This window comes from Stegostoma tigrinum, chromosome 45, assembly GCF_030684315.1.
Source record: "Stegostoma tigrinum isolate sSteTig4 chromosome 45, sSteTig4.hap1, whole genome shotgun sequence".
Classification (NCBI taxonomy): Eukaryota; Metazoa; Chordata; class Chondrichthyes; order Orectolobiformes; family Stegostomatidae; genus Stegostoma; species Stegostoma tigrinum.
The window spans coordinates 12,173,464-12,184,965 of NC_081398.1; the positions used below are offsets into that span (position 1 = coordinate 12,173,464).

General features: G+C 42.5%; 1 protein-coding gene across 1 annotated transcript; it reads right to left on the reverse strand.

Moving 5' to 3' along the window:
• Positions 1-3,844: 3,844 nt before the first annotated feature.
• On the reverse strand, positions 3,845-11,136 carry LOC125448761 (probable G-protein coupled receptor 139). The gene is made up of 2 exons (XM_048524273.2): positions 10,990-11,136; positions 3,845-6,113 (listed from the first exon to the last, which is right to left on the reverse strand). Exons 1-2 carry the CDS (start codon positions 11,084-11,086, stop codon positions 5,188-5,190), a joined length of 1,023 nt encoding a protein of 340 aa, XP_048380230.2. The 5' UTR covers positions 11,087-11,136; the 3' UTR covers positions 3,845-5,187.
• Between the last annotated feature and the right edge of the window lie 366 nt (positions 11,137-11,502).

Here is an 11,502-nt window from a genome sequence, read left to right on the forward strand (position 1 = left end):
GGGAAAGATGCGTTTGCACTGGAGAGGGAGCAGAGGAGATTCTACAGGAGGTTGCCGGGGACAGAAATGCTCAATTATGTGGAGGGACTGGAGAGGATCAATTTGGTTTCTTTGATGAAAAGGAGGCTGAGGGGGATCTGATTGAGGTACACACGTAATAATGATGGCCTGGCTGCAAACATAGGCAAGGGTCTGCAAGCAACTGGCAGCATCAATAGATTTTTCATCGATTTTAATCAAATAACTGATGATAATCCTTTGGTAGAACTTTTTTCTCCATGTGGACTCAATTCCACACTTGGGCTGACTCTGTGTCCCCTGCAATCTAAACAATCAAATAATTGAGATTTCTCTTCGCTTCCGAAACCACTTACATCTGCCGGCAATGCTGTGGTGGGATTGAAAGTGAAATAACTTCACAGAGGACAATATCCTGACCCCAAGTTTCCCCTTCTCTACCCTCCAGGTGGAGAGTTTTTGTAATGATCCAGGTGCATCAGAGACAGCTTCTCGAGTCAGCAGAACCTGTGTCACTCCTGTTCTAATCTGCCAGCCAGAGCTCCATGATTGGACCAGATTAACAGCCCAAATCAGGGAACTCATATGCAAGAGGTCCACCTCGTTGAATCATTACATCCCTCTCCTTATGAGAAGGAGGGCAAGGTGACATCTTTTTTCTCATAGCCCCTATTGGGGCGTTTTAATGCCAGGTCAGGATCACCAACTCCATTTTGAATGCTCCGGCATTGGCATATCTGATTCCAATTTACAACCCCCCTCAGGTCTGAGAAGGTCAGATTTAACCTGGTGTGGAGTCTAACAGTTATTAGCAACTCTGCTGGAGCTCTGGCTGCAGTTGCATGAGGAGAAGTTCTATAATCAATTAGGAACCTGTACAGTTTGGTGCCCAGTCACGCTGTAGGGTGTTTTCTTTAATCCTGCCGTCAAACGTTAGACTGCTCTTTCTGCTGGATCATGGATGGTATGGAGGGGTCCTTTATATCTTAAATACAATTCAGCTTACGGAAATGCTTAAATTCCTGCTTGAAAAAGATTGCCCGTGGGCTGTGACCAACATTTCCAGGAGTCTGTACGCTGCAAAAGAAGCTCAATTTGTCTTTCGTCGACACTGTTTCACGAAAGAACTCTGTGCATATCCAGCCACTTTCAGTGAACTTCTACGCTGACTGAAAACATTCAGCCCATGAAAGGACCTGCATAGTCAGTATGTGACCAAGTCCAGGATTTACATGGCCTTTCTACAAACATGGAGATGCTGTTGACGATAATGTCCTTGTGGACACTCTGGGCACGGCCCCACCGACACAGTTATGCCTGCATCCGCTTCCAGCCACCAAACTGAACTCCCAACAACTTCTTTACTTTGCAAACCCTTCGACAAACCTGGTGGAGTTGGGCCTGTGCCTGGAAGCACACATAACTCGGGACATTCACTCTTGCTCCCGATCATAATATTCTCCCATGACCTGGTCTTTGTGTGTTCAAAAATGCTTCAGTTCTTGTTGTGACGGCCCTTTGGTATCCCCTAACTCCATCAGCTTTTTCATGTTTTCACAAGACCAGATCTTTTGGCGTCCAAAGTCTAATATTTTTGCTGGTGTGTGCAAGTGCAGCCAGATAATGTCACAGTCTGCACTGGTGGTGTGCTGCCAGCAGGAGGCAATGCAATGCATCCACACTTAATATTTGGCCTCATGGAAGGCTTTCTAACTTTAATTACATGCCCTTAGTTTTCGAGCCCATTGTTGAATTTAGCCTAAAGTTATGGATGGATAAGGGGGAAGCACATGTCAATCCCAGATCTCACTTGGGATCATACTGTGCCAATAGCTGAGAGGATGATAGCTGTTTCTTCACTTCCCTGAAAGCTATGATTTGGTGACACAGGCATTTCCACGGTTGGCCCTTTCTCTTCAAAAGATGATGTAATGGTTTTCGGATTGAGGCCAGGTTATGCATGAGCTTCCCGTGACAATCTTTTTACTGAGGATGATGACTTCAGCTTGGAGAAGGGGGCATAGCTACAAATTGAGGGGTGATAGGTTTAAGACAGATGTCAGAGGCAGGTTCTTTACTCCGAGAGTGGTAAGGGCGTGGAACGCCCTGCCTGCCAATGTAGTTAACTCAGCCACATTACAGGCATTTAAACAGTCCTTGGATAAGCAGATAGGTGATGACGGGTTCGTGTAGGGGGAGGGGCTTAGATTAGTTCACGGGTCGGTGTAACATCGAGGGTCGAAGAGCCTGTTCTGCGCTGTATTCTTCTATGATCTATGTAATTCATTAGCCCAAGTAAAGCCCCGAGATCCTGCATGGCAATGGGAGCCAGGGATCCTTTTCTTCCCCAAACTTTATCAATTGACAGGTGTGAGTCAGTCTTGTCAACTCTGTACCACAAATAGTTAGCTTGGTGTGCTTAGAGAAAACAGTTTCCCATTCCTGGCATATGCCCACTGAGGAAAAATATCTAAGGATTATGACCAAGTTCTCTAGGAACTCTGATGGCCTTTTCTGTTAGTAGCGCATCATACAGATAAACAGTGACCTGCATTAGGCTTTGTAAAACATTGCCCGTCGTCCACCTAAAAAAAATTGCACGTTCTGACAATACTGCAGAAAGCAATCTCATATACAGCTCCAAACCCTTATGAGAGTTAATTGTCGCATACTTCTGGGAATCCTCATTCAAATGCATTTGCAAGTGCACACTTGTCCATCACTCCTGTCAGCTTTGTGTAGAAATGCTCCATCCAAGGGATTCGGCATGAATCAGGTTGTGAGGAAAAGTTTAGCATTTCTTTTAAATCAATACAAAGGTGAAGCGACCTGTTGGGCTCCACAGTTGGTATGAGAGGCTGCAACCTGCTCTGCAAACTGGTTTGGTTTGATGATTTGTGAATTGCTTTTTGGTCAACTGACAAGGACAACCCTTGGCTCCTGTTATAGTGAGTAGAATGGCCTGAAAAGCTTCCAGTTATTTCATTAGCACATCACGCAGGCAGCTATTTTCTTGTTCAATCATGTTGAGCCTATCAAGTAGAATGTTTCTCAATGAGTCTCTCGACATCTCCTTGAGCCTTGTCCTTAAGCCAGTGATAACTGAACCGGCTGCTTCTCATAAGAGACCAGAAGCAAAGTTGTGCCCTTAATCTGTAAAAGTTCCCTGGCTTAGCCTCTCAGTCTAGCTGGGGTCTTGCACAATATTAAGGGTTGGAGCCCACAGTAAATATTATTAAACTTTAGTTCTGCCATCACTAATTGTCATTGACCTCCATGGGAATTGGGTGATCATTTAATCACACATTTATTTTAATTGGATCTGATTTGGATGTTGCTGCACAATTTGAATGATCCAAGCCAGAAGCACGTGGGCTCTCAGGGCTTGCACTCTCCTGCGTACCAGCCTATAAGTTCTCTCACACAACTCAGCTCAAGTGGGATTCTTTTTCTGTCACGAGTCCAGATGCCAGTAGCAACTACAATGGCTTTCCTGCTGGGATCCTAAAGAAACTTTTAACCAATTGACCGAGGCTTGGTTTTATTTTGGGGTTTAGCTGTGGCCTGATCTAGAGTCCGACTGTTTAGGATATGTCATGAGTGAGGCAATTGTCTTCATTCAAGACATGTTACCCAAGCTCGGTGGGCCTGGGGAGGGTGTCCACTTCCTTCAGAAGACCGTGAAACTCAAATGCTCCACTTGCTGCATTTTCCAATGGGAAAGCCATTCTTCGTGTCTGTGTGAATTGCACTTGTTCTTCAGTTGCAAGGCGACTTCATCAATCCCACTCTCGTTGCCACTGAAATAACTCCACAGAGGCTGGTATCCCATCACCATGTCACACTTTATTTGCATGTGAAGAGGTTTTCACACTGATCCAGCTCCCTCCGAACCAGCTCTCAGAGTGATCAGAATGTCTGACACATCTGTTTGTATCCATTAGCCAGGACTCCCAGATTGGGGCCATTAACTTGGTTAAATTAGGGAACTCATACTTTCTGAAGCCCGCTTGTCAGACCCTATCACAATCATGACAGAAAGGTGAAGTGTGGAACCCAAATGCAATGAAAAACAATCATTTAGAATTCATACAATCATGGAGTCACACAGCTCACAAGAGATCATTGCGTTCTGAGAGCCTCTGCTGCCAAAAATACTCTGTCTACATTAGTCAATGTTTCCAACATTACGTCCATAGCCTTTAATGTTCTGACATTCAAGTGCCCATTCAAGTGCATATTTTAAAAAGATAGGAGGTAACCTGCCTCAAGACCCTCCCAGACAGTGGATGCCAGATGCCCAATTCCCTTTGGGGGGCTACAAAGTTCACACAATACTACACAGGAGACTATTCAGCCCATCATGTGTACCTGATCTCTGGCTGGCCGTTGAACAATGCCATAATTACAATAAAAGTGCACCGTTGTTTTTAGAATATTGACACCCAACTCTGGATGACGCAAGTCTTTAAGTATTACCATCTATTCAATCCTTTTAAACTGATGCAACAGATATTCAAGAAGGTGAATGGAATGTGGGACCCGATATAACAGTATCAGAGTGGGGAGATCTTACTGCAGCTGTACGATAGTCTAGAGAGACCTCATCTGGGTTTCTAATATCACTTCATCAGAGACAGCTCAGACATGGAGAGATTGCATTACGAGCAAAGATTGAACAGCTTGGGAATTGCCTCACTGGAGTTTGGAAGAATAAAAGGTGATCTCATTGAAACTTATTGGATTCTTAAGGAGTACGCCAGTGTAAACACAGAGAGGATGTTTCCCTTTATGGGAGAGTCCAAGACTAAACGACATGGTCTCAAATCAAGGGGCACCAATTCAAGATAGAGATGAGGAGGAGACTCCTGCTAAGTGCACTATGCTTTTATAGACAGGAATGTGCCTGGACTCCTTGTGTATATTTAAGGTTGAACTATAGAGGTACTGGGTTAGTCAGGAATTCAAAGATTACAAGGAAGAGCAGGAAAGTGGATCTGGGGAATGGCGGGACAGCCATGATCCTATTGAATGGTGGAACGGGCGTGAGGGGCCGAATGGTCTTCCCCAACTCTAATGGTCTAGAATGTAGTCATTCGTAAATATTTAAGAAAAGATTTGAAAATAATTCTTCTCAACATTCTGTGGAGCAAAATACAAAAATATTCCTCAAGAAAAGCTTTGCTTCATTAATTGACACAACTTGACAATCATAGCCAGGGGATACTGAACTCCGTTCCTCAGTTCTTGTTTGAACTTTCTCTGAGTCAGTACATAAATAAAGGTGTTTGTGCAGCAACTCAACAGTTGTAACATTGAGCCAATTTCTGAGACAAATGTAGGCAGAGAAATAATAGTCCAAATTTTCCCCAAGTAATCCAAGCGTCTCCATATCGAAGACACCATGAAGACGGCCCACAGCAACATGAAATTTCCCGATATAACAAACAGCAAAATCATGGATTTCCTTCTGTTTCCCATCTCCTGGTCTTTGTGGCTCTCACTTTGGCCCTGACCCTGAAGTCTCCTGCGGGCTCTGCTGGCCACGATAATATGCCTGACTGTCAATGCATTGAACAGCAAAATCAGGAGAAAGGGAATAAATGGTGTCAAAATGTAATGCATTAATTCAATGACAAACCAGGCCAAAGAACGAGACACTTCTAAAGTGACACGACAAAACCAGGGATTATTGGAAAGCCAATAGTCCCTTGAATATAGAAAATACCAGAAAGTGTTCTTAAAACAGCTCAGGGCAGTCACAGTTCCCAAAACCATTATGGCTATTTTCTCGATGCAATATTTTGATTTCAGCTTCTGCCAACAAATGGCTGTGCAGCGATCAAAGGTGAAAGTGACAGTGAACCAGACAGAGCAGTCAGTGGCAGCATACAACAAGATTGCATGGATATTGCACAAAGGAACGATCCTCACAAAATTAAATTCTTCCCGATAGACAATGGGAATCTGCCGCAGGATCAGATCAACAATAACCACCAGTAGATCTGCCATTGCCATGGCAAGCAGGTAGGATGTCACACATTTTGAGAGACCACATCTTCTCCGAGACAAGATCACGATTGTCACCAGGTTCACTATCAATAAGAGAGGAAGAGGGAAATTATTGACCAGAACCCAGTAACCGACAGACAGTAACAACCTTTCCAATTAAAAATTTCTGATGATAACAGAGGTTTAATGCCCTTCCACTGAAGCAAGAGGGTAAATTTTGGAAAAGGGACAATTCATTTTCTGTGAAATAGCTTGAAATTTGACGGAATAGCGCCGTTTTGTTTCTGCAACCAATGATTGATACTTGTTGTAATTAGCTTTAACAAAGGGCCAGGAATGTTGGGTTTGGCATTTAGTTAATCAAAAAAATCAAAGAAATAATATGGCCTGACATAGACCCTGAGAATGAACATGAAGTATTCTGCAACTTTGCAAACACCTGGAATAATGGCTACATCAATGAGGATGAAACATAATGATCAAACTCGTTTGTGTCCATTTGCTCCCCACCCATCCATGTACCTGTCCAGATATATCTTAAAAGATGCTAACGTGTCTGCGTCTCCTACCTCCACTGGCAACGCGTTCCAGGCACCCACTATCCTCTGCATAAAAAGCTTCCCTTAAACGTTCCTCCTCTCACTTTGAACTCATGACCCCCTCGTAATTGAGTCCCCCACTCTGGGAAAAAGCTTCTTGCTATCCACCCTGTCAGTACACCTCATGATTTTGTAGACCTCGATCAGGTCCTCCCTCAATCTCCATCTTTCTAATGAAAATAATCCTAACCTACTCAACCTCTCTTCATAGCTAGCACCCTCCATACCAGGCAATATCCTGGCAAACCTCCTCTGCACCCTTTCCAAAGCGTCCACATCCTTTTGCTAATGTGGTGACCAGAACTGTACGCAGTACTCTAAATGTGGCTGAACCAAAGTCTTATACAACTGTAACATGACCTGCCAATTCTTGTACTCAATACCCCGTCCGATGAAGGAAAGCATGCCGTATGCCTTCTTGACCACCCTATTGCCATGCGCTGCCACCTTTAGGGAACAGTAGACCTGAACTCTCTGTTCATCAATTTCCCCTCGGACTTTTCCATTTACTATATAGCTCGTACTTGAATTAGATCTTCCAAAATGCATCACCTCACATCTTCCCGGATTGATCTCTATCTGCCATTTAACTGCCCAACTCTCCAGTCGATCTATATTGTGCTGTAATCTCTGACAGTCCCCTTCACTATCTGCTACTCCCAATCTTAGTGTCATCTGCAAACTTGCTGATCAGACCAACTACACCTTCCTCGAAATCATTTACGCATATCACAAACAACAGTGATCCCAGCACAGATCCCTGTGGAACACCACTGGTTACAGGTCTCCAATTTGAGAAAATCCCTTCTACTACCACTCTCTGTCTCCTGTTGCCTAGCCAGTTTTTTTATCCATCTAGCTAGCACACCCTGGACCCCATGTGACTTCACTTTCTCCATCAGCCTGCCATGGGGAACCTTATCAAACACCTTACTGAAGTCCATGTATATGACATCTACAGCCTTTCTCTCATCAATTAACTTTATCATGTCCTCAAAGAATAGGGCCAGGGGACTTGGCCACATTAATATCTTTTATGATACCCAACACTTCCTCCTTCCTTCTGTCAACTTGACCTGCATCAAGCAAACATTTATCCCTAACCTCAACATCTGTCATGTTTGTCTCCTTGGTGAAATACCGATGCAAAGTACCCGTTAAGAATGATATGATATAATTCACACAGCGGAGGGGAAGACCTTTTACCATCATTGCTGGCCCATTAATCCAGAGGCACAGGCAATTTTCCCAGGATCCGCATTTGATTCTTACCATGGCAGGAGGTGGAACTTCAATTTCATAAAAATCTGGAATGTGGAGTCCAATGAGGACAGGAAATCTACTGCCAATTGTTGGAGGAAAACAGATCATATGATTCATTAATTCCCTTCAGGGAAGCAAATCTGATGTCCTTTCCTGGTCTGGTTCACATGTGACACCAGACTCACAGTGATGTGAATGAGTCTCAACTTCTCCCTGGGAAATTACAGATCAACAATAAATATTGTCCTAGCTGGGGATATCTGCGTCACCTGAATAATTGTATTTTTAAAAGCAGTCCATTTCACCCACTGTACCTGCAATTATTTGTAATAGCTTTTGGAATTGTCCCAACACCTTTCACTTGATCCCTGAAATTCGAGAGGTTTATCCAAACTTCAGGAGTTACGTAGCTGTAACTGTGTCATGAATAAAGGCTCAGGACTTCAGATGCACCCTGATCCAAGAGAGTTTGGACAAACACGCAGGGAGTGTAGGATGAGTCTTCCAAATGATTTGGAAATCAACATTTTCAATTTCTGTCAACTGAGTGTCAAACTAGTTCAGGGATTAGCAAAAAGAGTAAAGTGCAAAACATTGATTAGGCCACAGCTGGGGTGTTGTGTTCAGGTCTGGTCATAATATACAGAAAGGAAGTGTCACAAGGCTATAGGTTAGCGCTCAACCCTGGGACTCTTGTGGATTTAAAGTAGCTTTGTCAGGGCAGAGCTGATGGACCAAAGACACTCTTCCGTACTGTATGATTTCTGTGATAGTCCCAGAGGGTGGTGAATCTGTGGAATTCTTTACTGCAGAGGACTTTAGAGGCTGGATCCATCTGCATGTTCAACGATGAGATAGACCTTTAATCAGTAAGGGTATTGAGGGTTGTGGGGAAACGGTATGAAAGTGGAGTTGAGGATTACCTGATCAGCCGTGATCTCATTGAATGGTGGATCATACTCAGTGGTCAGAATGGCGAGGTCTAACAGTTGTGGGACTGACCAGAGGAACATTGGAATGTATTAGTCTTTAAACTGAAGGAGCAGTGGGCTTCTGACAGGAAGAATACAGAATGTGGGGATTGACTAAGGATTAAACAGAGCACCAGTTTTTACCAATCGTGCCAATCTGAGATGGTTGTAGAATATAACGCGCAACAACACACTTGACAGTAGCATTGGTCACACTCGGGATTAGCTGTATATATTTTCTGATCATCTCACAGTGATTGTCGAACAAAGAAACGGGAGAATAAGTGACAATATAAGTGATTCTGAAAGCCATTTTCTGGATTGTAATCTTGATAATATATGTTGCAGAGTTTAAGAAACTAAAAATTGGAATAGCTTTCCTTGTGAAATACTATACCAACGAAAAAGAAATGAACTTTAGTCTGTAATGTAAGGTGTCTATCTTTGTAATTGGATCTCAAAAACTAATGGCATACAGGTGTTGGTTCCTTTGTGAAGGCATTAAAATGTGTAACTTTCTTTCCATAAACGTGGCCAAATTCTCAATGTATCAGAGGTCAGTAAACCTCTGGAGAGTCAATGGGAGATGTTTGTGCTGTGTGCCGTTTATAACTAGGTGTGTAATCATTGAGGACCCGGATCTATTTTGTGGTTTTGGATAATCAAGGATTGATTGTGAAGTAGGAATCGATTTTGGAGGGCACTTGACTGGAATTAAAAGTGTAACGTACTATCCCTGCTGTAAAGGACTTCAGACCAGTTCAGGAAAAAAAATGTCAGCTTGTTAGAAAGTTAGTTTGTGTAATTTCCAGACCAGATTGGTTAGAAATGTACAGATTGTTGAAGAGTGAGAATGTCTCAGCTCTTCGTTTTGTAAGAATTCATGCAAGAAGACTTCACAGTTCACAGGACAGAACTGGGAAACATCGATTGGTTTCAGATGAAGGGACATTTACTGTGGATTTGCTTCCATAAAGCCAATGGTTAAAACAAAATTGCTTTGCTGTTTTGTTTCAGATCTTTCAAACCCTGTTCCCAATTTAGATAGCTTGTTTTTTTCTTTTAATTTTGGGTTTACCTTTACTATTATTAAAGAAAATCTGCCGCCTCAGGTGACGATGTTTCAGCAAGTTACCACAATGTTGAATATATAGATAACAAATCCACGTCTCATTATCAGAACTGATGTCGTCCATAGTAAAGTCAGAACTAAGCAGAACCACACAAATAATGCTAGCTTTAGACTTTTACTCAGACGGTGTCACTACAAAAAGTAATTTCCGACATCAAGGGATTTCATTGTATCAGACAGAGATGAAATGAAATTGAATACTTTCACGATGAAAATATGAATTGAATAATAACAAACTGTAGTAAATCTGAGACATCTATCTTCAGTAATCAGCAACAGTAAATGGGTCTAAAGACTGGAGAGGCAGGAAACAGAGGTCGTTCACCATCATAACATCAGGAACATATATGCCACTTGCCGGCTGTGATTAACTTGTACAACAAGCAAATACTGACTGTGCACGTTCAACACTGTTTTTTATGTGGCCCCCAGGCTCAGTGATCAAAGCCGAGTACAAAGTTTCTCTGAGGAGGATGATTTACCAGTACAGTTTGGGAGAGAGTTTGATCAGCACTTGGAACTTAAAATGGTTACATGAAGGGAACAAGGAAACAGAACTGAAATATGGAATGGACGGGAGAAGGCAGGAAAGAAAGAAACAAAGAAGGAAAGGAAGAAAGTAAGAAAGAAGGAAAGAAAGACTCTGGAAATAAAGAAAGAAAGAAGGAAAGAATGCAAGAAAGAAAATCAGCAAAGAAGCAAATAAAGACAGGTTGAAAGTGAGAAAGAAAAGCCCAAACAACAAGAGATAAATAAACAAAGAATGAAAGAGAAAAGCGAGAAAGAAATAAAGAGACAAAAAGAAAGAAACAAAGCACTTCTTTTTTGAGGATGCCCCAAATCTGTTTAATACCAGTGGAATATTGCCGAAAAGTGGCTCTGCTTTGCACGTAGAAAACTGAATTCATCAAAGAATGTACAACAAAGAATAAAAGCAAAAGTACATGCTGTTACTTTGATGTGATGGATGTACCATCTTGAGCTCATGACTTACCTGGGACACCAACAGCAGCCAAGATGGGGTAATAGATCTTTTGTATATCGTAAAGTGCCCATAAAATCTTGAGTCTGGTGAGGAAACCGAGAGACATGTTTTTCTTTCGATGTAATTGATGCTTTGGTGGACAATCTGGAGGCTGAGTGCAGTCCTTCACTGGTTACATTGAGAAGAGTCAACATATTTATCACAGAGAGAATCCACCCAGCCAGAAAATCTGGTCCCATGATAATGGAGGAGACTAACAATCATTAAGCAAACAGACTGAGCCAACTTTCCAACTGAAGCTAGTAACAAAGGCTTACAACTAACATAGAATATTAAAAACATAGATCATTGCAGTACAGTACAGGCCCCTTGGCCCTCGATGTTGCACCAACCTGTGAAATCAATCTGAAGCCCATCTAACATACATTATTCCATTATCATCCATATGTTTATCCAATGACCATTTAAATGCCCTTAAAGTTGGCGAGTCTACTCCTGTTGCAGGCAGGGCATTCCATGCCC